The following is a 25083-nucleotide window of genomic DNA, read 5'->3' as shown; positions in this document are numbered from 1 at the left end:
TTTCAAGTCATCTCACACAAGTACTACAGTGCAATCTCTTTATTGCGAATATGCAACTTACAAATGTAGAATTATTTTTTTACATAACTACACTCAAAAAAAAAAAACTTGTAAAACTTTAGAGCCTACAAGTCCACTCAGTCCTACTTCTTGTTCAGCCAATTGAAAAGACAAACAAGTTTGTTTATATTTACAGGAGATAATGCTGCCCGCTTCTTGTTTACATTGTCACCTGAAAGTGAGGACAGGCATTCGCACGGCACGCTTGTAGCCGGCATTGCAAGGTATTTATGTGCCACGTATGCTAAATGTTCATACGCCCCTTCATGCTTCAACTTGTAAATTGTGCTTTCTTTTGTTTATCTTTTTCTTCACAGTACAAATATTTGTAATCAAAAATAATAATATAAAGTGAGTGCTCTACCCTTTGTGTTCTGTGTTGTAATTGAAATCAGTATATTTGAAATGGCAGAAAAACATCCAAAAATATTTATAAGAAATGTAAGTTGGTAGTCTATTCTTAACAGTGTGATTAAAACAGCAATTAACCGCGATTAATTTTTTGACGGCCTTCATTTTTATACCACTGACATTTAAATAAATAAACATATGTTGCCTTTAAAGATCTCATGCTTGTTCCATAACAGAAGGAGTGTTAGTCTCTATACTGTGTCTAGGTGAAATTTCAGCATGGGCTGTTTTCCGTATCTACCGCCAACTGCCCCTATTCATTTTTGACTGAGCAAAGTTGTCTTCCCTTATTAGCCTAACTCTTAAACTGCAGGCTGCTTTTGAACAGCTGCTCGACCTCAGCACAGGAGAGGAAACAGTTCAGTGCCCATTGCTTTGCTTTACCTGGGAAAAAGGTGGTCAGATGAAGTAACTTTAGTTCAACTATTCCTCACACCACCCTCTTTTTTTCCATATCACTATTTCTCTTTTTATTCCACTGGCCACATACCCACCTGGAAAGCTGGCTGAAGCCTTTAGAACAACAAGCTTTTTTTAATTCAAAAGGGGCTTTTTTTGCAAAAAATTGTCAACCTCATGTCCATTTTTTCCTTTTCCCCACAAAATGTTGTGACAGCTTTGAAAATGTCATCCAAAATGCTACAAATGGTTAACAAGATGTTTTGTTTTCTCAAAACCAGCCTTAAGTTCTAAACGTCATTGTGATGGCATTTTTGATGGTTTGATAATCTTTTTGATAAAATTTCCAATTTTTTTAAAATTAAAAATGTAAATTAAATCAATTTAAAATCTCAATATTCTGCAGATGTCAGAAGCTGATTTATAGCAGCTGAGGATCTACCAGCATTGACTTCAGTAGAGCAGCACTCACTTACACTAACTCAGGCCTGGCCTCATTGACTTCAGTGGAGCTTAAGCCAGTTTACGCCAGTTGAGGATCTGTCCCCATTGACTTCCATAGAGCTGAACTGATTTATACCAACGGGAATGAGGTTTCATTGACTTCAATGGAGCTATGCCAGTTTACACTGGTGAGGAACCTGGCCCATGATTATAAATTCTTCCAAAGCTGACAGAATATTGTTCTCTGGCAAGATGGAGTGTTGGGGGATTCATCAGAGTCGAGAGGGGAGAAAAAACAAGGGATTCCTAAACTTTTTGCCGGCATGACAATTCATTATTTTCTGCTGGAACCACAGACAGCATGGAGGATGCCATTTTGTAAAAGTGGCATCCACCACATAGCACGACCTCATACTTATGGTGCATAGGAGGTCATGTTGTGTGGAGCATGCCATTCTGTAGAGCAGAAGGCTGTCATCCAGGCATCATCACTTCACACCCACCGTAAAAGTGAGGTCACGCTGTGCGGAGCAAAATGGCATCCTCCACACACTAGGGCTCACTGTGATGGCATGACCCTATTTGGGATCACGTCCCACAGTCTGGGAATTGCTGAGATAAAACATACAGTCATCCAATACCCAGTCATGATCAGCCAATGTTAACTGTCCTCCCATTGGCTTTTTGTGAAAGTTCCCGGGTCAGACCACACAGGCCAAGGAGTATTGCAAGAGAGAAGGCAATGTCTCCATAAAGGAGGCGTGCCAGGAATTCCTTCAGAATTCAGTTGTGAATGCAAACCCCTGGCAGCAAACTTGTTTCTAGCAATAACAGCTATGTCATGTTTCCTGGAACAAAGGCAGCACAGAGTAGTGTAGGAAAAGGAAAATAAACACCATCTCAGATTCTGAATCATCTGTCATAAATTTACACACACCAAAAAAACAGCATCAAGGAGTCTGTACAGTATCCAAGCAGTCTTCGGCCCCCTCGAGTGGTGTGTCACAGTTTGATGTCTACGTTTCAGATTGGGGATTTCATTCTTCTTTGGTAAATCAGCAAGACTGACTATCCTGCTGAGAACAGAGCAACAATCAACCTAAAGAAAACCACATCCTCCTTGTATTTCTGAGTCTGGGCCTGTTGAAAGGATGGACATTTAACTTGGCCTTCTCAGATTTGAAACCCACATCCCCCCATTGTAGCAGGCCTTTTATTTGGTAATATTGGTTGCCTACGTGGAAAGAGAGGAGGTGAAATCCTGGCCCCATGCAAATCCTTAATAAATTTCACATGGATTACCAGGAAGCCAGGATTTCACCCAGCATCTTTAGCACAATGCTATGGACCAGAACCAGAGCTGGCGTAAATGGGGATCTACACTAAATGGGGATCTGGTCCCACGTGAAGACTAGTACCAGCTCACCAGAAAGAATTCCACTTACTATATGGTTAATACTTTCTGCAACACCATGGGTGTTCTGAAAGGATCTCCCCTCCAAGAACCAACTAAATCAGATCCTGCTTAATTTATAAATTCTGCCATGGGCAGAGACTGAAGTAGCATGAATTTATCACACCCCCAATCTCTATCCACACGTGCTTGGTACAGACTGATGTGGTGTTTAGACTTGATGAAAAATCTAATCCATGTGGTGTTAACACACATGTACGTTGCTGGGAACACTGTAGCATGTGGGTGTGAGGGGTGTTTCAGGCGTGCTGGGGGGAAACATATGGAGGCTAGCCTGGTTAATATCTCTAGTGCAGGCATGGCCTATGATTCCCATGTATAGAAACTTAGCCGATTTAAAACTCAGGAGCCTGATTCACCACAGCGTTACTCTAATTATCTGCTGGTGTAACTACACTGAAGCCAGCGGACTGGCGACAGTGTAAACATGGAGGAACACATTGATGAATTGGATCTGAGGGTCCCCTACTTACAATAACATCTGAGGGAGGCTGTACAGTTAAACATTTATTTGGAAATTCTCAGGTGAACTTCTAACGTGGTTGACAACAGGGCTTAATGGTTGCAAGTTGAACCTTGGAGCCTTTGCCCAACAGTAAAATCACGTCCCAGAAAGCTTCTGTGTAGAAGCAGTAGCCCTCTAGACTCCTCTGCACTCATGTAGGGAACCTCCATTGTGCTGTTCACGTAGGACATCTTCTGATGACATGCCAGCTTGCTGAATGAGTCGCAGCCACTGATTTTGATCTCTCTCTTCAGGGAACCTGGTGGGATGGGTCTCCTGACAGCTGGCAAACGACTGATAGCTATACACTTCACAGGGACAAATTGGTGACCTCAGTACAGGCTACAATAGCCCCTTTGAAGCTATCATTCACGTACGAAACCTCAGCATTCCTAATGGAGTATTTACTGTCTTTATCCCCTTTCATCTCCCTCTTGCCTTTCAGCAGTAAAACGTTATCTCCACTCACCGAGGCATCAAACCACAGCCACGGAGGGTTGGCCTGTCTTTCACATCTACATAAAAGGAATCACAGCGAGATCCCCCCACAGGATAAGTTGTATTGTTCAGGGGGGGAAAGGATATAATTTTTGGCTTACGTGAACAATAGTACTGTGGCTGGCCAGAAGGCAAACACTAGACAACCAGGCTTTTGTGCTCTTCAAGGATGGGTTTCAGAGTACCGCCGACTTGCTTTCTCTTTCTGCCTCTCTCTATTTCTCCAGGTTCTTTTATTCTTTCATTCTTTTTCCTGCTGTTGTTCATTAGTTGTGTAACAGTAGCACCTAGAGGCACCAACCCAGAGCACAACCCCATTATGCTTGGCACTGTACAAACATGTACTAAGTAAGGTGGGTCAAAAAGTTTCCATAAAAACTGTTTCACAAAACATTGGGGTTTGGATCCAATTCTCCCTCCCTCGCCGCCCCATCAAAAAAAGTGTCTGCTTTCTGCAGACAACTGGGAGAGAGGGAGGTTGTCAAAAATTCAAAAGCCCCAAAACCAAACAATTTTGATTCAGGTATGCTGACACAATACGCCATAGGTCCTGTAGTTTGAACGCCTTCATGTCTCCATCTTCCCGTGTGGGCCAGGCTCTCCAGCTCTCCCAACTCTCATGATGCACCGTGGCAGGGGCAGCGGCACCTCTCATCAAGAAGGGAGACTGTGGTCCACCATGGGAGATGTAGTCCAATCAGGGAGTGTGATCTGTAATGGGGAAAGGGAGAATGAGGCACCCAAACTACATATCCCATGAGGCACTGCTGTGGCATTTCCAAATTGAACTATTTTGATTCTCAGTTGAAATATTTCGGGTTTTGATTTTTTGCCAAAAAGTCAAAACTATCCATGGGAAAAACAAAAAGCTTTTCCAACCTGCTCTAATAGTAAGAGACAGTCCATATCCACAAAGTGCTCTCAATCCAAGTAGGCAAAACAGACAAAGGATGAGAGTGGAAACCGGCAAAAGGGAGGTAAAGCAATTATCCCAAGGCACACAGCACATCACTATTAGAATCAGGAACAGACTCCATGGTTCCTGGGTCCTAGTCCAATGCCCCGTTCACAAAACCAAGCTGCCTCTTTTTGCAAAAGTCAAGGAGCATTTTGAGGGAACTGTTTTGGGTTCTTGTCATTCTAGAGTGGGATTCTCAAAGCCCCTAAAGAAGTTTGTTGACTAACTGCCATTGAAAGTCTGTGGGAGCCGGGAGCCTAACCTCCTCAGATACTTTGGAAGATCCGACCCCTTTTTTTAACTTGGTTTTTTTGGAAGAATTTTCCATTGTTCTACAGAAGACATTCCATTGTTCTGAAAGGCCCCACTTACAATGGGTCTCAGCATGCAGGAGCTATAGTGAAATTCATTAGGGTGCTCAGCTACAGTAGGTCAAACATTGTTTGGGCTAGAAATAGGCCTAAATGAACACCCGTACTCCGATCACTCTGGGTAAACAATCCAGGAGACTATGCCTCATGGGCTGCACGTTTGCTTTACTTGAATTAGAGTCGGTCAAAATGTTGTGGGGGGGGGTTCCTTTAAATTGGGGGGGGGGGCATTTTTTGTTTTGTTCAAAATTGTTCACTTTTTTGACTGAAAAATTCAAAATGACATATTTCAAAAACCAAAGTTAAAATTTTAATTTCTTTACAAACAATTTAAAGGTTTTTTTAAGCTTGCTGACACAAAGAAATGGTCATTTTTCCCATGTGGGGGAAATCAAGAGGGGGCAGGATAAGAAAGGTCAGGTGAAGTGTGTGTGTGGGAGGGGGAGTTTCCCTTCAGTTTCTCTGACTTTTTAACTTTTTTTCCCAGGGTTTGAAAAAAAACAGGAAAGTAAAATGTAGAGAAAATGGGAGTTTTCCTACTATTTAAAAATGTAAATTTCAAAGAATGAATTCTCAACACGTTTTTTTTTAATCATTTCAGGTGGGTTCTTTTTAATGAAAAATTTAATTTTCAAATAAATCTTATTTTTTCTGTAAAATACTTCTGATGAGAACATGTCAACCAATCCTAATTTAGATGTCTATGCTCCCTGGTACCATGGTGATGCGTATGTTAAAGACAGATGGTTGGATGATAGATGCAGCAGAAAGACAATAGAATCAGAATACAGCTGATAGAACTGGGTCTATTGGATGAGTGAAGGTCAATGAAGTCAATGAGAGTTTTGCCTTAGGAGGTGACTAGAATAGATTGGAGAGGAGAAGGTTCTGCTTGATGCGTGGACATGAAAACAATTCCTGCAAAATCTGCCCTTACCCAACTGCTGCTGTGCTTGGTTCTCTTGTCCCTTTGAGTAGCAGGAATTCACTTTCTGAGTTTTAAGCCTGGTTCAGGATGAGATATTGAGCAGGGATAGTGGCTGAGATTGAAGTGAAAGGCTGAGATAAGGGATTGGTAAAGGAAGAAAAAACATTTTTGGAGACAGGAGGCTGCCAGTCTTCTATGAATGAAAATGACTGATCATCAGATCTTACTCTTCCCTCCAACTCAGAGGCCCCATTCTCCTTTCTTCCCTTGCCCTGTTCCATTGGTCATATCCAACCAGATTAGGGTAAAGTGCACTCACAACTGAAGACTGGAAATAAACCAGGAAAGAACAAGAAAGATGGATGCTGACACTCAATAGTCTCCAACGTTTGGTTACGTATATCCTGCTACTCCACAGACCACCCCACAAATCCATGCTCGCCCCCAAAGGTGAAAGTGGGCCCGTACACAGCAGACGTTAAGGTGCTGCCACGGAAGTGCTTTAACGTTGCTGTCCCTTTTTCCCCCACCCCAGGGCCACTGAGCAGGAGGGCAAAAGGGGCAGCTGCCCCAGGGCCCAGCGATTTAAAAGAGATTTAAAACCATGGCAGTGGCCGGAGTCCCAGGCCCTTTTAAATCGCTGTCGGAGCCCTGGGCAGTGCGGGCCAGGCAGCGCTGAAAGACTGGCTGGGGGAGGCTGACCCAAACCCTGCCCCCTTCCATCCAAGGCCCTGCCCCTTCTGGGGGCCCAGAGTTGGCCCCCGTACCGGTAAGGCTTTTAAGTTACTTTCATGCCTGCTCATCCCTGACATGTGGGGGCCCACAGTAACAGAGAATTTCTCCAGCGCTCATCTGTACACAGCCCAATTAGCTGGGCTATCTCCTGACACCAGTACCTGACGCTGTAAGTTATACTGAGCCAGCCAACTTCTGGGAGCAGCTGGGTGCTCAGCACTTGTGAAAATCAGGCTATTTATTTAGCTGCCTAAGTATGGAGTTAGGAATGTCACTTTAGACAGTCACTTTTGAGAATCTGTCCATCATTAGGAATGAGTTACAATTTATCCTCTACGTAGCACAGCTAGCTACTGCTTAATGAATTGCTTTCCTTTTATGTTTTCATATTTTTCTTTACTGTCAGACCATCAAGCTGCCACTCACCATGGATTCGAGGTCACCTGGAATGGCAGAATATGCTGCTGATGTAAAGGCAAAGCAGCTTTCTGTATTCAGAAAAGAGCTGTATGCAAAAGTCAGGCCGTTCATTATTCACTCATTCAGATTTACACTCCTCAATCCCCACACTCAGTTGTTTCAGAACAAGAGTTCCACTGTTTAGCATCCTCAATAATTCTTCGGTCGCTCGTTAGATACAGTTCAGAAGGTTTGTTCCAGGAGAGAGAAGGCGGAAATTACTCTGTTTTTCCTGGGCAGAAGTTTTTGATTGGTAATTTACTGCTGTTTAATTAGGCTTCGGGTTTGGAAATGGTTTGAAAGTTTAAACAAATATCTGTTTGGACTGGTGATGCCCATCCCCCATAATCCAAAAACAGAACAGAAATGCAGAGTCCGTTTCACAGAGACAGGCCTCAAATACGCCAAAATAAGGCTCTGGAGCGTCCCGATTGTTGTTATTATCATAGAACCATAGGGTTAGAACCACCACACGGGTCATCTAGTCCAGTGGTTTTCAAACTGTAGGTCATGACCCAGTTCTGGGTCATGGAATGTAAGGCATTGGATTATGGTGGCTCTGATCAGCACCGCCGACTGGGCCATTAAAAGTCCTATTGACGGTGCTGCCCAGCTAAGGCAGGGTAGTCCCTACCTGTTCCAACACTGCACTGCACCCCGGAAGCAGTCAGCAGCAGGTCTGGCTCCTAGGCGCAGGGGCCACGGGCTCCACACGCTGTCCCCGGCCCGAGCACCGACTCTGCACTCCCATTGACTGGTTCCCAGCCAATGGGAGTTGGGAGGGGGCAGTGCCTGTGGGAGAGAAAGCCTGTCTTAGCACCCCCACTGCACCGCTGACTGGGAACCACCCAAGGTAAGCCCGTACCCCAACCCCACACCCCAGCCTGGGCCGGGCTAGTGAGGCTCAAACTACTGCACTAAAACAGCTGTGCAGACCTTGTGGCTCAGGCTGTGAAGCCTAGGAAGGGGGCTGGGCTTCAGAACCCAAACTCCAGCCTGAGTCACATGGTCTACACAGCTATTTTTAGTGTGGTAGCCTGGGCCCCCATCTCTGAGACTTGCTGCTGTGGATTGTGTGGACATACCTCAAGTGACTTGCCCAAGGTCACACTAGGAGTCTGTGTCACAGCTGTGAATTGAACCCACAGTCTGAGCTCAGGGACCTCATCCCCGCAGCTCTATATCCAGGTCTGTAGAGAGACACGCTGTGTGGAGTTCGGCGCAATCTGATTTGTCTCGGAAGAGAATGTTCTTCCCAATTTTCCATGAAACATTGGCAGATTCCACGAGCCGGGCATCTGGGGGAGAAGCAAGTGGCTTAAAATTCTACAGCAAGGGGAAAAGCATGTAAATCACAGCCGCCGTTCCTTTCCTGAACTGCAAGGCGGCCCATAATTCTCTCATAATGTATGTTTATCTTGGAAAACATATGTGTGTCTAGAATACAAATCTTTAAGGGAAAGGATTGGAAAGGGAGCCAATCTGCCTGCATTTGAGACCATGGAAACCTAATCAGCCAAGAGCGTATACATACATGCACATGCTGATTTTCAGGTGGGGCCAAATACTGAGGTCAGTGGGAGCTTTGCTTGAGGAAAGACAGCACGTTTCAGTGGCCAGTAACCTTTCATGGGAGCACCCACACTCCTTGAGAGTGCTGGCAGTTTATCCTTGACAGAACAAGGAGTAATGGTCTCAAGTTGCAGTGGGGGAGGTATAGGTTGGATATTGGGGAAAACTTTTTCACTAGTAGGGTGGTGAAGCACTGGAATGGGTTACCGAGAGAGGTGCTGGAATCTCCTTCCTTAGAGGTTTTTAAGGTCAGGCTTGACAAAGCCCTGGCTGGGATGATTTAGTTGGGGATTGGTCCTGTTCTGAGCAGGGGGTTGGACTAGTTGACCTCCTGAGGTCTTTTCCAACCCTGATATTCTATGATTCTATGATCAACTTGGAAAGCCGATGCTCTCATTGCTTGAATTCAAGTACAGTCAACAAACGCACGTCTCAGGTCACGTGCACGAACGCAGCAGTTTTGGGAAGCTAGGAAAGCCAGGGGCCTCGGTGCTAACCGAAATCAAGCTTTTGCTACATCCATTGAAATCTGATCAGAATGAACAGCCACTGTCCAGGTTTGCAGGCCCGTAACCACTGGCTGGGGAGTGCTAATGATCTACAGCTGCAGAGATACGGGGCCTGATTCAGCAGCAGCTGTGTAAATCCTAGCCTGGGGGAAATGAGTGTAGGATCAGCCCATGGACTCCATGCGGCTCAGTGAGGTGCCCCTCCTGGGACTAGGAGCACTGAAAAGCATTACCTGCAGCCTCTATACCTCCTTTAGATGTGAAGAGCAGGCAGTTATCATTAGTGGGGCCGGACATTAGAGGGAGACACAGTCTCATGCCCTAAACCACTCTATTCAATAGATATTGATCAGAACTCTGAAACTAGAGATGTGTTACTGTACATCCTGACCAGGAACGACTGGATCAATTCACACTCAGCTTATGCATCAAGGTTCCTCCCAGCAGAAGAGCCAGCCACGCCAATGTCCCAAGACAGGCTATTTCAAAAGCATTGCAGCCCCAAAAGTGCAGTTAGCCAGACCGTCAGATGCTGAAGGGAACAGAACCGGAACGTCTCTGATGCTCTCCCCTGTGAGAAATGTTAATACCCCCATTTTACAGCTGGAGAGCAGAGAGACTACATCATTTTCCCCAGGTCACAACCAAAAACCTGATTCTTGTCTCCTGATGTCAAGTCCTGTGTTTTAGGCAACCGGACCCCAGTTGGTTCCAGGAGATACTAGCCCAGAGAGACAAAGGCAAGGCTGTCTCTTGAGTTGGTGAGTTATTCCTTCCTTCACCCTATTCAGAGGTCTGTGATTTCATTCCACATCACCCACAACATCTCTACTTACTCTTCTGCTAAATTGGCAGGTAGTTGAGTGGTTAGAGCAAGAATAGAGCTGTCAGGACCACTTGGGTTCTAGTCCCGCTGTGTGCTGTTGAACAAATCACTCATGAGCTCTCTCTGTGCCTCAGTTTCCCATCTGTAAACTGTGACTAACAATCTGATAACTCAGATTTAGCCTATGTTCAAATAAATTTGTTAGTCTCTAAGGTGCCACAAATAGTCCTGTTCTTATTGTGGATAAGACTAACACAGCTGCTACTCTGAAACCTAGCAGTGGCTAGTGTGTGTACTGTATGTGCCATTGTTCTGGACAGAATCAGAGTGACTCAACTATGTGTCACAGGCCCTGCACTGCTAACAGAGATCCTCCTTCAGCTCAAGTGAGAGAGGCTTATGCTTTTGGAGCAGGAAGACCCTGCTGTTGTTGCAAAGTTCCAAACTGCAGTGGTGTGCGTCACAGTAACAGCCTCAAGTTCTAAGAAGCCACTGACTTGCTACCATACTTGCCTGCCTCATAGGGGTTAATTCCTTAACGGCTGCAACTGTGTCTTCGCTGGCCAGAAGGGCAAGGTGAGGAGAAGACAGCAGGACGCTGCAGAAGGAAGAGCTCCCAATTTCTGAGGGGGTAAGATCTGCCCTCAGGAGTCTGCAGACAGCCTCGTCCCAGGGATAAAAATTGGATGCTGGAGGGAGGGAGTGAACTCATACGCTGTAAAGCAGCAAGTGCTTAAAGCCAGTGCCATAAATCCACCAAATTAGATGCTGGTGACATTATAGACCCGTTTTGTTAGTTTTTCCAGCAGAGCTGCCGACCACAGAAAATGATTTATACTCAGTGGTCCTGGCGGGAGGGGCGTGGGGCCCGAAGGGGAGTGGCCCACAATATTTTAATTTCTGATTAACTCACTTCTTCAGGAGGGAGAAACGGAGGAGCTTGTCCCCGCTGCCAGGGAGACGATCTCATCAGGGGTGGGGAAGAGGGGACGAGAGGTTTGCACTCGAGCCAATGTCTGAAAGGCAAAACCAGACAGTGGGAAGGGCGAGCGGGGGCCTGGGAGCACTGTCAATACAAGTAAGTGCTTCAGCAGACGAAACGCCTCCAGCGTTGCCACAGAGGGCAGCGCTGCTACTGTGCGTGTGTGATTGGGAGCGGAGGGTGACCAGATGTCCCGATAAAATCGAGACTGTCCCAATATTTTACCCTTTGTCCCGCGTCCCGATCAATGTACGATCCAGACGCCATTTGTTGTCACCCCCTGCCCAGCAGCAGGAAGTCACAAGATTGTGGCACCTGGCCTGTCAGCTAGAACAGATCCAGAGCCCTGGTTCCACAGCAAGCTCCTGTTTCAGTCTCCAAGCGGGCCAGGAGCACCAATTTCCAAGTGGCGGTGGAGACCTAGGTTCAGAGAAGGCCCAGACCTCCCAGTTCCCTGGGGGTCCAAGATTCCGGTTTTGGAGCAAGCCCATGTCGGTCAATGGTTCTGATCAGGGGTGTGCACAAGGAGGAGCAAGTAGAGGCACAGGCCCCTCCAATATTCATCTGAAAAAATATGGATTCCTACTGCAGCCCCTGACCCAGTCCCAGCCACTGCTCCAGCCTCGGTGGCTGAACACCATTCGCTGCCTCAGCCCTGGCCACTGATCCAGCCCCAGCCCTGGTTGCTGCTCCAGCCCCTGGCCGCTGACCCGGATCCCAGCCACTAACCCTGCCCCCCGCTGCTGCTGTAACATGCCCCTCTCCAAAAGCAGTCAAATTTAAATTCCTGTGCACGCCCCTGGTTCCAATCCCACATGCCGTGGTTGAGACTGAGTTTGACTTTGATATTTGGGGCCCGTTTGAAAACGGGGAGGAGATGGGTGAACCTGCCTGAGTGAGGCTCACATGGATTCTGCCAAACTGAACCCATCAGGCTTTGCACAACTCTTCTGACACGTACCGCGCTGCACAGGGGCCAAAGAGACAGGAAGCCCCGGAAAGCACTAAGGACAGGAAAGAGCACAAACACCATGGCCGAGGCAGGGCAGCAGGTGTCAAGATTTTTAATGGCATCCACTGCACCCTTGAACGCAACCTAACAAGGTTCAGAGAAGCAATCACACTTTGGTACCCACTGGCTTATCCAAACTGCCTGAGGTCCATACCTCATTATGTCGTAGATGCTGCCCACTAGATCCCAATACACATAACGCCAGGTGCCACTCATAACCACACTCCTTCCTGGACACCCCAGGCACACTGCCTCCTCACTTCACTCCTTCCCAGCCAACCCTCCCAGTTGCCATAAAACTTTTCCTGTCTGGTGACCCATCTCCCTCCTGAGCAGACAGAGAGCAGCTGGAGCAGATGCAGCGTAGACCCTTCCGTTGACTTTGAGCAGCTTCCTCACAACATGCAGGAGGGAGACAAAGTCAGGATGACTTGCTCCTGATTTGATTGGGCCTATTGTTGAAATGTTGCCATGCTTGTTATTTTCCACATTAGTCACCCTTTGCTCCTGCCCACAGGTGTGGCCTTCATCATTGGCTGGGGATTCAGCCGCCTCTTCTCTGCTTTCTGCCTCAGGATTATTGAATGATACACTAGGCCCAGAAAGAAAAGGCATGAGGAGGGTGACTTCCTTTGCTCAGCTGCTAATTGTCAAACTTAAATATCTGAGTCACTTTCAAAACAGCTTTCAGTTCAAATGAGCTTTGCCAAGAGCCTCTCTTGGGCTGATTTTTTAAAAAACAATTGTTTTTCATTTATTGCTATGCCTGAATCCAGATTAGCTACTTTTGCTGTCAGTTCATATTATTTTGGAAGGGATGTTAAACCTCGTGCTTCAGGGCTCAAGCCAATCTCTATCTACTAGGGTGCATCTTCACTGCAGAGTGAACTTGGGTGACTGGCAAGGGCAGCTCCAGGCACCAGCACGCCAAGCGTATGCCTGGGGCAGCAGGCTGCAGAGGGAGCCCTGCCAGTCGCCGCAAGGGCGGCAGGTAGGTTACCTTTGGCGGCATGCCTGTGGAGGGTCCACTGGTCCCGCGGTTTCGGCGGAACTCCCGCAGGTGGGCTGCTGAATCCGCGGGACCGGGGACCTCCTGCAGGCAAGCGCTGAAGACAGCCTGCCTGCCGTGCTTGGGGTGGCAAAATACCTAGAGCTGCCCCTGGTGACTGGCAATGGGGCTTGAGCCCCTGGTTGGTCTAACCCCACTGCAAAGCCCTCCTGGATCTACTATGTCCTCACTGGGGCTGTGCTCTCTTCTGTGTGTTGCTAGGACTTCTTTGTGCTGATTTCTTTGTGCTGCAGCAAGCTGAGCCACTCTGTGATTCTTTCCCAGTGATTTATGAGAGAATTTGTCTGTCCTTCTGGGCACATGGGGGAATTGTGGGAAGGCAATTGGAGGACTATTAGCACCTGAGTGGTTTCGCCTGCATCTGCGCTGCAAAGTGGGTGGGTTTCCAGCTCAGGTGAAGGCAGGCTTTAGCCTAGAGCCCCACATGAGCCAGTTAGTCTGGGTTGAAAGCAGTACCAAACTCCGGTGAGTGTTTTGTGTGTGGATGGGAAGGCCTATAGATGGCAACTGGGTAAAAGCTCAGGTTACCTCTGCAGTGAAGACATGCCCTATTTTAGGATAAAACTTTCATGGGGATCAGGTTAACTCCAACTGCCTAACATGGGGTTCTTTCACAATCATCTGAAGGATCAGGTGTTGACCCCAGTTAGACTGGATGAACTTCAGTTCTGACCCAGTGATGGCCATTCTAATGTTCCTAATAATGGTTTTGAATGTGGGATGGCTTGGTCATGGGTTGTCCTTCCAGGAGTCAGTGAATTGTGCCAAACAAAAAGCCTATCATGGCCAGAAGAGCTGGTGCCAAACAGGTAATGAGATGAGAAGCTTAGCTTAATTCAATAAGCTAGACTGTGATAAGCCAATTGCCAGCCAATTTGAGATTGGCAGTCAGGCCAAACCCAAATGTTCCGAAATCATGAGTCAGGCTCCAGAGCTCATGAAGTCAGCTTGAAAATTCTGAGGTTTTTTAAAAATAATAAATTGTCTCCTTTTTAGGTATGTCTGTGCCTTTAAGTTACACTCGGGTTGCATTTTCAAGGTGCAAAGGAAGTCATACTTAGGTGCAGAGGAAGTCATTTCCTGGGTGCAAAGGAAGTCACACTCCTTTTCTCTGCAACTTGGAGGGGTAGGAATATACTTGCTTTTAAAAGGAAAGCTGAGGTTCTCTCAGAATCACATGATTCCGGAAGCTGGAGCAGTTCAATTGAAACACAAACTATCATGAGATACGATCAGTTCGTAAAAGTTGGCAACACTGTTGCCAACTAACTCGATTTCAGTTGAACCCCAGCTCATTTACATAAACAATGCCATCCTTATCCATCACGCCCTACCTTCTTTATCAGAATCTTTGTGCTTTGAAATGATGGCTTGACTCTTCATCTTCATCTGCGTGGGATGGAACAGTTTTAATTTTATCACCCTGGCTGCTTTTCCTGACTCAAGCATCATGTGCTACTGCATATCAGTATCCTTCAAAGGCTTTCTCATGCTATCTAAGTCCTTGTGGAAGGGACCATGGCCATGCACCTAGATACTACAGTCATCACTGAGGTTAGCAGGCAATATCTTGAGCATCACAAGCACAGGCTTCCAGCCCCTGAGCTAAAAGACAGCTTCTTGGAGTTGGGAGGAAGTGGTAGGCTGTTGCTTACAGACACTAGAACCAGGCCCCTAGAGGGAATCAGGGTCATGTGCACTAAGCAGGAGATTACACTTAAAAACCCATCAGTGGAACATGAGTGACTGCCTAGAGAGCACTTGCCACTAGCCATCTCCAAAGCACTAAAGCAAAGCCCTTCACTCATCATTTAAATGTGGCATGTAGAGATTCCAACCATGCTCAGGGTCCCATTGCATGAGGTGCTGTACAGACACACAGGAAGAGACAGTCCAGCCCCAGTGAACTTGCAGTCTAAATGGCCATGACAGGCAAAGGAAGGATCTTTGTTTTACAGAAAAGGGCACTAGAGCCAGACAGATAAAGTAATTTGCCCAAAAGGAATAGAACCTAGCGCTCCTGAGTCCCAAGCTTTGGACACAAGACAGCACCGTGGGAAAGAGAAGGAATTGTTTTCCTTCTTCTTTTGCCAGATCTGTAACACAGAGCTAATCTCTTGACCAGATTTCTGTGCAGGAATGTAACTTCCCTGTTAACTAGCTTTGCTCAGTTTAATTAAAAGCACAGTCTCAACCGTCTCTTATTTGACTGGGGAATATTGCCTAACTTAATCCTCTGTCCAGTGAAATCCCGACATTTCAGAACCCCCTTTCTTCAGGAATCCCACTCAACCTCCGAGCTTCAGCTTCACACTCAAACTCTCCCCCGCTTTTTTTTGGCTCAAAAGAGCTTTAGAGGAGAGGAGATTTTCCTAAATCTCTCCTCTCCTCCACTCTCTCCCTGATCAACAAACATTTCGTCTTCCACCTGCTTCTACCGAAACTAGCCATCTCCTCCTCGCAATCAAAGATCTACAACATTCAATTGATTATGTGTGTTACAGTAGCACCAATTAAGGTCAGGACCCCATTGTGTTAGGTGCTTTACATATAATAAGAGGCACTCCTTGACCCGAAGAGCAAACAGTTAAATAGAGAAGACAAACAAAAGAAGGCCTCTGACCTCCTTTTTGCAGGTGGGAAACTGAGGCAGAGAAAGAGTGACTTGCCCCAGATCATACCCAAAGTGTGTGGCAGAGCCAGAACTTGAACCTAATAAACCTAATACATTTTTGCAGGAATACAAAAAATTCACAAACATTTTCACCCCAAATTTATTTTCTGATGAAATTCAAAAAAATCAATAATTTTTGGTCATTTTGACTTTCATAAAATTTTAATCAGCTGGTCAGAAAATAGGACTTTTTTTTAAAAAAGGATGAAAAGAATTTGTTGTTTTTTGTCAAAATGTGAATTTGTAAAATTTCAGCCACTTCTAGACCCTAATTTATTTTGTCTCAATCCAATGTCTTAACTACAAAACTATTTATACTCTTATGTAATGGGTTACATGATAGGGTCTCATCTGAGCCAGCAAGCTGACTCTGTCCAAAGCAAGCCAACCACTAGACACTGGTTTCAAGTGTCCAAGTTTGATAGCTATATGGGGCCTGATCCACAAATTCCTCCATGCCTGTAGTTTTACATTTAACAAATATATTGTATGCAATATACACAGAGAAACAGTCAATGAGATGCACGATTGGGTAAGAGACATCCATAGCACAGAGACCAAATTTGCATGTGCAATTGTAATAACTGAGTGTGCAACTACGGGAGCCTGCAACTGTCCGAAGAGTTTAAAAAGCAATCTTTTCCCTGCCTGTCTGTGCTTAGAGATGGCCAAAAATCAGGAGAAAACAGAGCTCAAATGTAATAAAAAATGGTTCCTTTTTTGTCAGAATGTTGACACGGGAAAACATGGCATTAAAATGGAGTCAAAATATTTCGATTTGTTCTTTTTTCACCAAAATTCAAAATTTCAGTGTGATTTTTCATTGAAAAATCAAAATTCAGAAGATTCCAGCCAGCTCTTGTTCTAACCTACAAGCTTTGGGCGCATGAGTGAGTGAGTCTGATGCTACCCCGTAATGCAAGGGTGTCAAACTCCTTCAAAGGACTGGGCCACATTCCGTGTCAATGGGCTGGGGTATAAACCGAGAATTATATACTCCCCACAGTTCAATGCCGAAACCCCACTGACCTCAGCGGCAAATCTGGACAGTGATCAAAGGGACCCTATTAGCCTTTATGTACTAATTAAACACACAGTTATTATTTGTTCAGTGCTTTATTGCTACATTCACCACTCAGTGAGAAAACTCTGTTCCCCTTTAGCACTCCATGGTATCTGCTTTGTTTTTTCTCTTCCTTCCCCACCCTTGTGTCTCCTCTCTGCCCTTCCCCTGCATTTCCTTCCCTGTAGCAACTCCCAGTGCCCACCCCGTGGGCTTCACATAAGAACATAAGAATGGCCGTACCGGGTCAGACCAAAGGTCCATCTAGCCCAGTATCTGTCTACCGACAGTGGCCAATGCCAGGTGCCCCAGAGGGAGTGAAGCTAATAGGCAATGATCAGGTGATCTCTTTCCTGCCATCCATCTCCATCCTCTGATGAACAGAGGCTAGGGACACCATTCTTTACCCTTCCTAGCTAATAGCCATTTATGGACTTAGCCACCATGAATTTATCCAGTTCCCTTTTAAACACTCCTTCTCCATCCCCATTCCATCCACCAGAATGATCACTGATTAAATAGTTAATGTTGACACTGAAGTGGCATCATTGGGCTTTCACGCTGTTACACCAATCAGCTGAAGAGTGAACAGGACAGTTCACACCTCTGAGTCATTGGCCTGGTCTACACTGGGGGGTGGAGGGGATGTCAATCTAAGTTATGCAACTTCAGCTACATCAATAACGTGAAACACGTGACTAACGTAGCTCTAAGTACATCAACTTCAGCTACTTACTGCGGTGTCCTCACTGCAGTAGGTTGACTGCTGCCACTCCCTTGTCAACTCCACCCATACTCCTCCCTCCGGTGAAGTACCGGAATCAATGGGAGAGTGCTTGGCGGTTGATTTATCGCGTCTTAACTAGATAAATCAACCGCTGCTGGATTGATGGCTCCAGAGGTAAGTGTAGACATGCCCTTAGAAATGTAGGGCTGGAAGGGATCTCGAGAGGTTATCAAATCCAGGCCCCCAGTGCTGAGGAAGGACCAGGTAAACCTAGACCATCCCTACCAGGTGTTTGTCCAACCTGTTCTTAAAAACTTCCAGTGACAGGGATGCTACAACCTCCCTTGGAAGCTAATTCCAGAGCTTAACTACCTTTGTGTTAGAAAGTTTTTCCTATTATCTAACCTAAATCTCCCTTGCTATGGATTAAGCCATTGGTTCAGGCTGTCTGCAAATTCACGCAGACACCATTGCCTGTTCAGAAGGTTCTCTTTGCAGCCATGAGGGCTAGAAAGTTACTTCAAAATAAAATTAAATTAAATTGAAAAGGAAGAAAGAAAGCTTAGATTGTGGAGAATCTGAATATATCTTATAGACTAAATAAAATATAAAATGAGGGCTGGATCCATCCTGCAGGCCGCATGTTTGACACCCCAATCTAATGGCTGGGCCCACAAAGAAAGCTAAAGGACCCACTAATAGTGCTAGCCAATGAGTTATTCTTTTGTGCAAATAGAAGAGACCAAAGACTGGGGTTCTAGACCCAGTTATCCCAGGGGCTGGGTACAATTTATACAGTAATTGTGACTGTTGCCTAGAGAACATGGCTGGGTTAAGATCTGGCTCTGCTCTTACTCTAACACTTCCCCAGATCTGTGCTAGCAAGTCCAGCTCATTAAAGGACTCTTGTGCCCCATAATATGCATCATTCATTAACCCCCAGTCCCATTTTAACCTGCTGATTTTCAGTAGAACTGGTTGTAAGGTGCCATTCAAACAAAAATGGGGGAGGGACACTGATAGTCTTATGTCCCCCCCAACACACACAAATACATGCACTTTCTAATCGTGTTCTAGTTCCCAGAGCCCCTCCCCAGAACTGGGTCACTCCTTTCTAACGGCAGTCAGGGGAATGGCTGCCTAGCAGTGAGTATGTTCACGCCTGCATGCCGTGCATGAATGTAAGCCCCTCTCATGTTATAAGCACACAGGCTGAGCCTACCTGGCCTTAACGCCTCTCCAGGGAATGCAGGGTAATAACTGTAACAAAGATCCTGCCATTCCCACTCTGTTCGCTCTGGTTACACATAACCTGACATGCTGTCCATTTCCCTACCATGAGCTTGGAAGGCCAGCAAACCATTAGGAAACAATGACCTCTGCTGGAGACCCTCGCTGTTGCAACACCAGGACATAAAAAACAGGAAACCAGCCTCTGTCGGGTGGAATTTCCCTTCCAGGCTATTTGGGCAACAGGTTTTTGGTTCGGCTGCCAAGCACTGAAAATAATTTTTTAGGGACACTTTCTCAAAAGTACTAAGGGCTTAGGAGCTGCGAGGGCCCAAGCCCCAGTGGGTGAAGTGCATATGCCAGCAAATTTTAGGTCCCCTACCTCAGAGCTGTCTTCTGCTCTTTTCTGCATACCCTACCTCACCTTTTCTGCTCACCTTCCTCAGGTGTCTCTTTCTGGAAACTGCATCCGTCTTTCTTCCATCCATGTGCATACTACTCAGGCTTTACCCGTCATCCTAAATTCTACCCACAATCTCAAAAGATCTGATGCTTCTGTAGAAGGCCTTGTCTACATAGGGATGTTACATTGGATTTGTGTGTTTGCTCTAAATAGAGCAAATTAATGGTACTGAATATATCTGTTTATTATGCCAACGCAGGGTGCTTTCCTTGTTAATCGTGGCATCCACAAGGCTCTGTGCTTGTTTAAACTAGCCCATCAGCATTTGGGGAAGATATCCCATGATGCAATGTTCCACCACTCAGCTCTGTGCTCTGAGATTTTTCTCTAGGGTTACTATCTTTGAAATGCCAACAACCTGGCACCGCACCTCACCCAATACACACACAAGGCAAGCCCACTGCAATCCCAACCACAAGACAATGCTACAAGCCAACCCACCCCCAATCTAAAGATATAACACATATCGATGAGATTGGTAAAATCTCACATCTCCTCACCTGTTGCGTGACTCAAACCCTCTCTCACAAACACATGTGGTGTGCTTGCGTGGTGGTGGGCAGACAGCTGCTGTATTTTCAACAGTTGTGATCAGAGATCACTTAAACTGCGCAACTAGGAACACTGCAGCATCTTTAGTTGGATGCAGAAAGTTTTAACATTAGATCTCCCCATGTAGTGTGATAAAAATGCAAATCTTTATACCCACGTGAAAAACAAACAAATAGCGGATTAAATTATTTTTCTGGTAATGGGCAAATCCATAAGTAAACATCCAGGCTGGTCAAACACCAGTCAGGTGGCAACTTTATTTTTCTCACAGTGCATTGTGGGATGCTGACCAGAACGTACAGGAATTCTGGGGTTGGGGGTCAAACTAGAAACTCCCCTGATTCCTCTCCTGGCATCCATTCACTTTGCCAATGCCATTTCTGAACAGGTTCCAGAGGGCACTAAGGACATGCTGCTGAGCGCTGTGGTCATGGCAGTCATTAATACGAACAGGATGATGCATGTGCACCGACAGACAGCCCGGCGGATGGATTTGGCTCAGTAGCGCATAGGGCTTTGGATATGGTGATATCCTACAAGTAGAAGAGGAGCAGGGGGATGAAATGAAGCATTTATGTCTACAGAGCATTTATCTGGCTGGCTCTGGGCTTGGCCAACTAGCGGTGACTGGTAGGACAGCGTAGTGAGGCAGAATTGGGGCAACCAGCAGTGGCAGCAAAATTTCAAATGACAAAGGCCACTTTCTGGGAGACGTGTGCATCGCTCACCTCAGAGCTGCAGTGGCAGAACACCAGCATGAGCATTCCCCTCAACACGGAGACGTGTGTAGTCATCCCATCTGGAAGCTCACCACCCCCCATTGCAACCAGATGGTAACTCACTAGTTGGTAGCTCAGTTCTCAGGGCTTTTGTCATGGAGGTGTGCAAAGTTATTAAGAGGGGGCTACTGGGCCAGGTGGTAAAGCTTGGTAATGCACCAGAGGTTATTGATGGATTTGCATGGATGGGGTTCCTGAACTGTATAGGGGTCAGCGATGGGACACAAGGGCCTGTTCTTTGTCATGCACACCAGACCAAAGACTTTATCAACAGGAAAGAATATTTCTCCATGATGCCACAAGGCCTAACTGGTCACCAACAATATTGAAGGCTGGCCAGGAAAGGCAGGGGTGGCTCCAGGCACCAGCACGCTAAGCACGTGCCTGGGGCAGCAAGCCGCGGGGGGCGCTCTGCCGGTCACCGCGAGGGCAGCAGGCAAGTTGCCTTCGGCAGCATGCCTGCAGAGAGTCCGCTGGTCCTGCAGCTTCGGCGGACCTCCCTAGGCGTGCCACTGAATCCCTGGGACCCAGGACCTCCCGCAGGCAAGCCGCCAAAGGCAGCCTGCCTGCTGTGCTTGGGGCGGCAAAATACCTAGAGCTGCCCCTGAAGAAAGGTCCATATTGCCCGGATTTTTAGAAGCTCAGTCTTGTTTGCTGGGATGTGTGAGGGAATGTTTGCTCTCCAGACCACACTGGACTTTATTAGAGTTATGATTCCTCCTGTCATGCTGGGAAACCCAGCTTACCCCTCTGTTTTCCTGGCTTATGAAGCCTTTCACTGGGCACTTGGACAAGAGAAAGAAGCTGCTTAGTGTGGGTGGAGTGTGAATTTGGAAGATAGAAGGGAATGTGGCAGTGCCTCGTGACAACACTGGATGCTTCTCATCCTTGTGGGGTAAGTACCTGTGCGAGCAAGAGAGAGAGTTTGGATGATGGGTGGGAGGTGGAGAGATTTTCTGAACAGTACAGGCAGCCAGACAGGGTACCGCTGCAAAATGCCTTAAGAGGCCACGGTGACAGGATAAGGGGTGTATTGTGCTTCTACTTTGAGGCTTGGGGCAGTCATGGATGATGAGCGGCCTGTAACCAAGGAAACGCATGTATGTATTGATTTGATTAGGAATTGATATGAGGAGGTTTGGGGAAATGTTAGGCCATTTATGGGCTGAGCTGTACCTCAATGAAATTTTTCAGCCAAGTTATTCCAAAATAAATGTACTGAGTTCACACAGAGCCTAGTTGTTTGAGGTGAAGTTGTGAATGTGTCTGTACCACGATACGAAGGAGACAAGATGGCTGAGGTAAACTTTTATGGGACCTTTTCTAGACCTGGAGAAGAGCTCTGTGGAGCTCGAAATCTTGTCTCTTCCACCAACAGAAATTGGGCTACTAAAAGAATTTACCTCACCCACTTTCTCTCTTTTATATAACCTGCTTAACATCATATTTCTTGAATAAAACAATTAGCCCAGAATGTGGTGGAAACTTAAGATTGATGGAACTGAAGCCTGGCCAGACTAAGGAGCGATCGCAAAGTCCTGTAAGTGATATGCTTGAAAGCATTCTTCCTCTCCATCCCCTGGTGAGCTATTGTGCAAAGGGCCTGTAACTGGGTTGATTGAAAGGGTGTTATCAGTATGGTGAGTTCTCTGTGATTTGCAGGAGATGGCAACATAGCATCATTCTTAGGTGCAGCGATGGCATCACTATAAATATGTGCTCCAGCTCCTCATGGCCTGGGCAAGTAGGGGGAGCATTGCTAAAGGTCTTGGTCTGGTCCCTTGTCTTCAGGTACTTCTTCTGGCGTGCCTTTGTTTGCTTCAGTACCAGGACCAGTTCGGAGTTCCCCCTCTTCTTCATTTGCTCTGATTGTGTCTTGTAGGCGTCTGCATTTCAGTGACTCTTCTCCTGCTGGGACTGGAGGGCACAGCGACAGGCCTGTCCAGAAGGGAAGCGATGCAGTGTGGGATAGTAGTGTCATAAACTGCCAAAAGAGGAGTAGGAATGTGTCTACTCAAACCTCAAACAAACTCACTGCAAAATGGAGTTACTCCTGTTCTAAGAAGGATTTATTACTGCGACCGAAGGGTATGTGTAGCGGGATGGCCACCCGCTCCTGCCCTGAAGGGCGTAAAACGGCCCTGGGAGAGGGCTGCGGTAGGGGAAAACCTGGGCTGATTGGGGAAGTAGCCACAGCTGGGCCACGCCCCAATCAGGCCACAGCTGGCCCCAGGACCAGCGCTAGGATTTTGAGCGCCCTAGGCAGACGGCAATTTCGCCGCCCCCCGCGCTGGTCCCGGCTCCGGTGGAGCTGCCGCAGTGGTGCCTGCGGGCGGGCCACCAGAGCCGCCCGAGCTGCCGACCATCTGCAGGCACCACTACGGCAGCTCCATGGGAGCTGCCTGCCGCCCCCTCCAGCGGTGCCCTGACCCAGGGAAACCCCGGGCTGCCAGCTGTGGTGGCAGCACCCTGACCCAGGGTTAGAGCACCTCCACGGCAGCCGGCAGCCCGGGGTTTCCCTGGGCCAGGGGACACCTTGGGCTGCCGGGCTGCGGCAGCAGCGCACTGACCTCAGGGGCTCCCTGACCCTGCGGGGGGGTTGCCATGGGCTGCCGGGCTGCGGCGGGGCGCACTGACCCCGGGGGCGGGGGGCACCCTGGGGTGCGGCGGTGGCGCACTGACCCCAGGGGCTCCCTGACCCCGGGGGGGGGGCGCCCTGGGCTGCTTGGCTACGGCGGTGGCGCCCTGACCCGGGGGACACCTTGGGCTGCCGGGCTGCGGAGGCGGCGCCCTGACCTGGGTGACAGCTTGGGCTGCCGGCTGCAGGCAGCTGTTGCCGCCGGCAGCTCAGCCCCTCCAGCAGCAGCGGCTGCAACCATTTAAAAAAATTTTGAGGGGCACCACTTTTTGGTGCCCCCAAATCTTGGCGCCCTAGGCAACCACCTAGTTGGCCTAAATGGTTGCACCAGCCCTGGCTGGCCCTATAAAGCGGTTGCAGGCCAGGAGCACAGGCAGCCTCTCTCTAGGTGCAGAGAGAGAAGGGCCTGGCTGCCTGGGACTTGAGTAAGGCATCAGAGTAGAGCAGTGCCGGGGAATAGGGGAAAGGATCTGGGGAGCTCCTGCCTGGAAACCCCCCAGGCTGCGGGCCTAGCCAAAGGCCTGAAAAGGTACTGGGTTTTCAGGGGTACAGCCCGGGGGTAGGTGGAGGCAGCAGGTTCAAACCCCCCTTGCTGATGACGAGTGATATGGACTGCAGTCTGCCCCAGAGTATGGGGGCTAGATGAGGACTGGCAGTGAATACTGAGGCAAGGTGGGGATAGAGGGTGGGGATTCCCCTGGGAGGGGAGCCCAGAGAGTGGGGGTACTGCCAGAGGGCAGTACCCAAGGGAGAGGGGCACTGGGGTCCAGGAGGGACACGGGGCCAGCGACAAGTGGGACCTTGGCCTGCAGAGGGCGTTCCAATGGCTGGAACACTAATTCCCCAGGAGACCAGGAGGAGGCGCAACGGGTGAGTCTCGCATCGCTACAGTATGTCTACACTGTGAAAACACGACCTGCAGCAGCGACTCTCAGAGCCCAGGTCTGCACGCTCGGGCTCTTGGGACTTGCACTATGGTGGTAACATTAGCCATGTAGATGTTCCCCTTTGGACTGGAGCCCAAGCTCTGAAACCTGACAAGGAGGGCATCAGAGCCCAAGCTCCAGTCCAAGTGGGAAAGTCTACACTGCCATTTTTAGCGCTGTAGTATGAGTCCTGCCAGCCCAAGTTAGTTGACCCTAAGAGATCAAATAATTCACTTTACAAAAAGGTTATGTGTGGAAGCAAGGTGCTTTAAGGTAAGCAGACTGAAGTTACTGCAATTTAACATCCCCCTGCAGACAAGACAAAGTGCTAAGTTGTATAGTGAAACACAGAGCAAGCTCACTTATTACTGTTCCACTTGTCACCTCTCTCCTCCCCTTCTCTCCTATTGTTTATCACATTCCCCCATTGCATCTCTTCTCCAACCTGAAATCCTCTCTTAGAGCTCTGAGTTCAGCAGGCTTTGTATCAGTCCCTACTGAGGCAACTGTCCATTGAAGTGGATGGAATTTCCAGTGAGGTCAAGACAACAAGGGGACATCCAATGAAGTGAAGATCTCACTGCATCGCCAACTCTTTGGAGGAGGTACCGTGTCCTCCTATGTGTTTGCAAAGTGCCAAGCACGATGAAGCCCCGAGCTGGATTGCAGCCTCTAGGCACTACGGTTATACAAATAGTCAAAAATAATAACGAGTGAATGGAGTAGTTTGTGTTAACATTTAAAGAGCTCTAATTAGTCTTCAGAGTCAACAGCCCCATTCAGGTTAATGGAGGCAGGTCACAGTTCTTTTGAGAATCT

The 25083-nt window shown here is 47.5% G+C and overlaps 1 protein-coding gene across 1 annotated transcript in view; it reads right to left on the bottom strand.

Moving 5' to 3' along the window:
- Positions 1–299: 299 nt before the first annotated feature.
- Positions 300–25083, bottom strand: part of SNAP47 (synaptosome associated protein 47) — a 113596-nt gene continuing 88812 nt past the window's right edge. The window contains exon 4 of the mRNA XM_032778912.2: positions 300–4502. Within this exon, the coding sequence (XP_032634803.1) occupies positions 4446–4502 (57 nt within the window). The 3' untranslated portion in view covers positions 300–4445. The remainder of the gene's footprint in view (positions 4503–25083) is intronic.

This window comes from Chelonoidis abingdonii, chromosome 2, assembly GCF_003597395.2.
Source record: "Chelonoidis abingdonii isolate Lonesome George chromosome 2, CheloAbing_2.0, whole genome shotgun sequence".
Taxonomy (NCBI): Eukaryota; Metazoa; Chordata; order Testudines; family Testudinidae; genus Chelonoidis; species Chelonoidis abingdonii.
The sequence above is the reverse complement of the archived record's forward strand: the minus strand, read 5'-3'. Positions and strand labels throughout refer to the sequence as shown.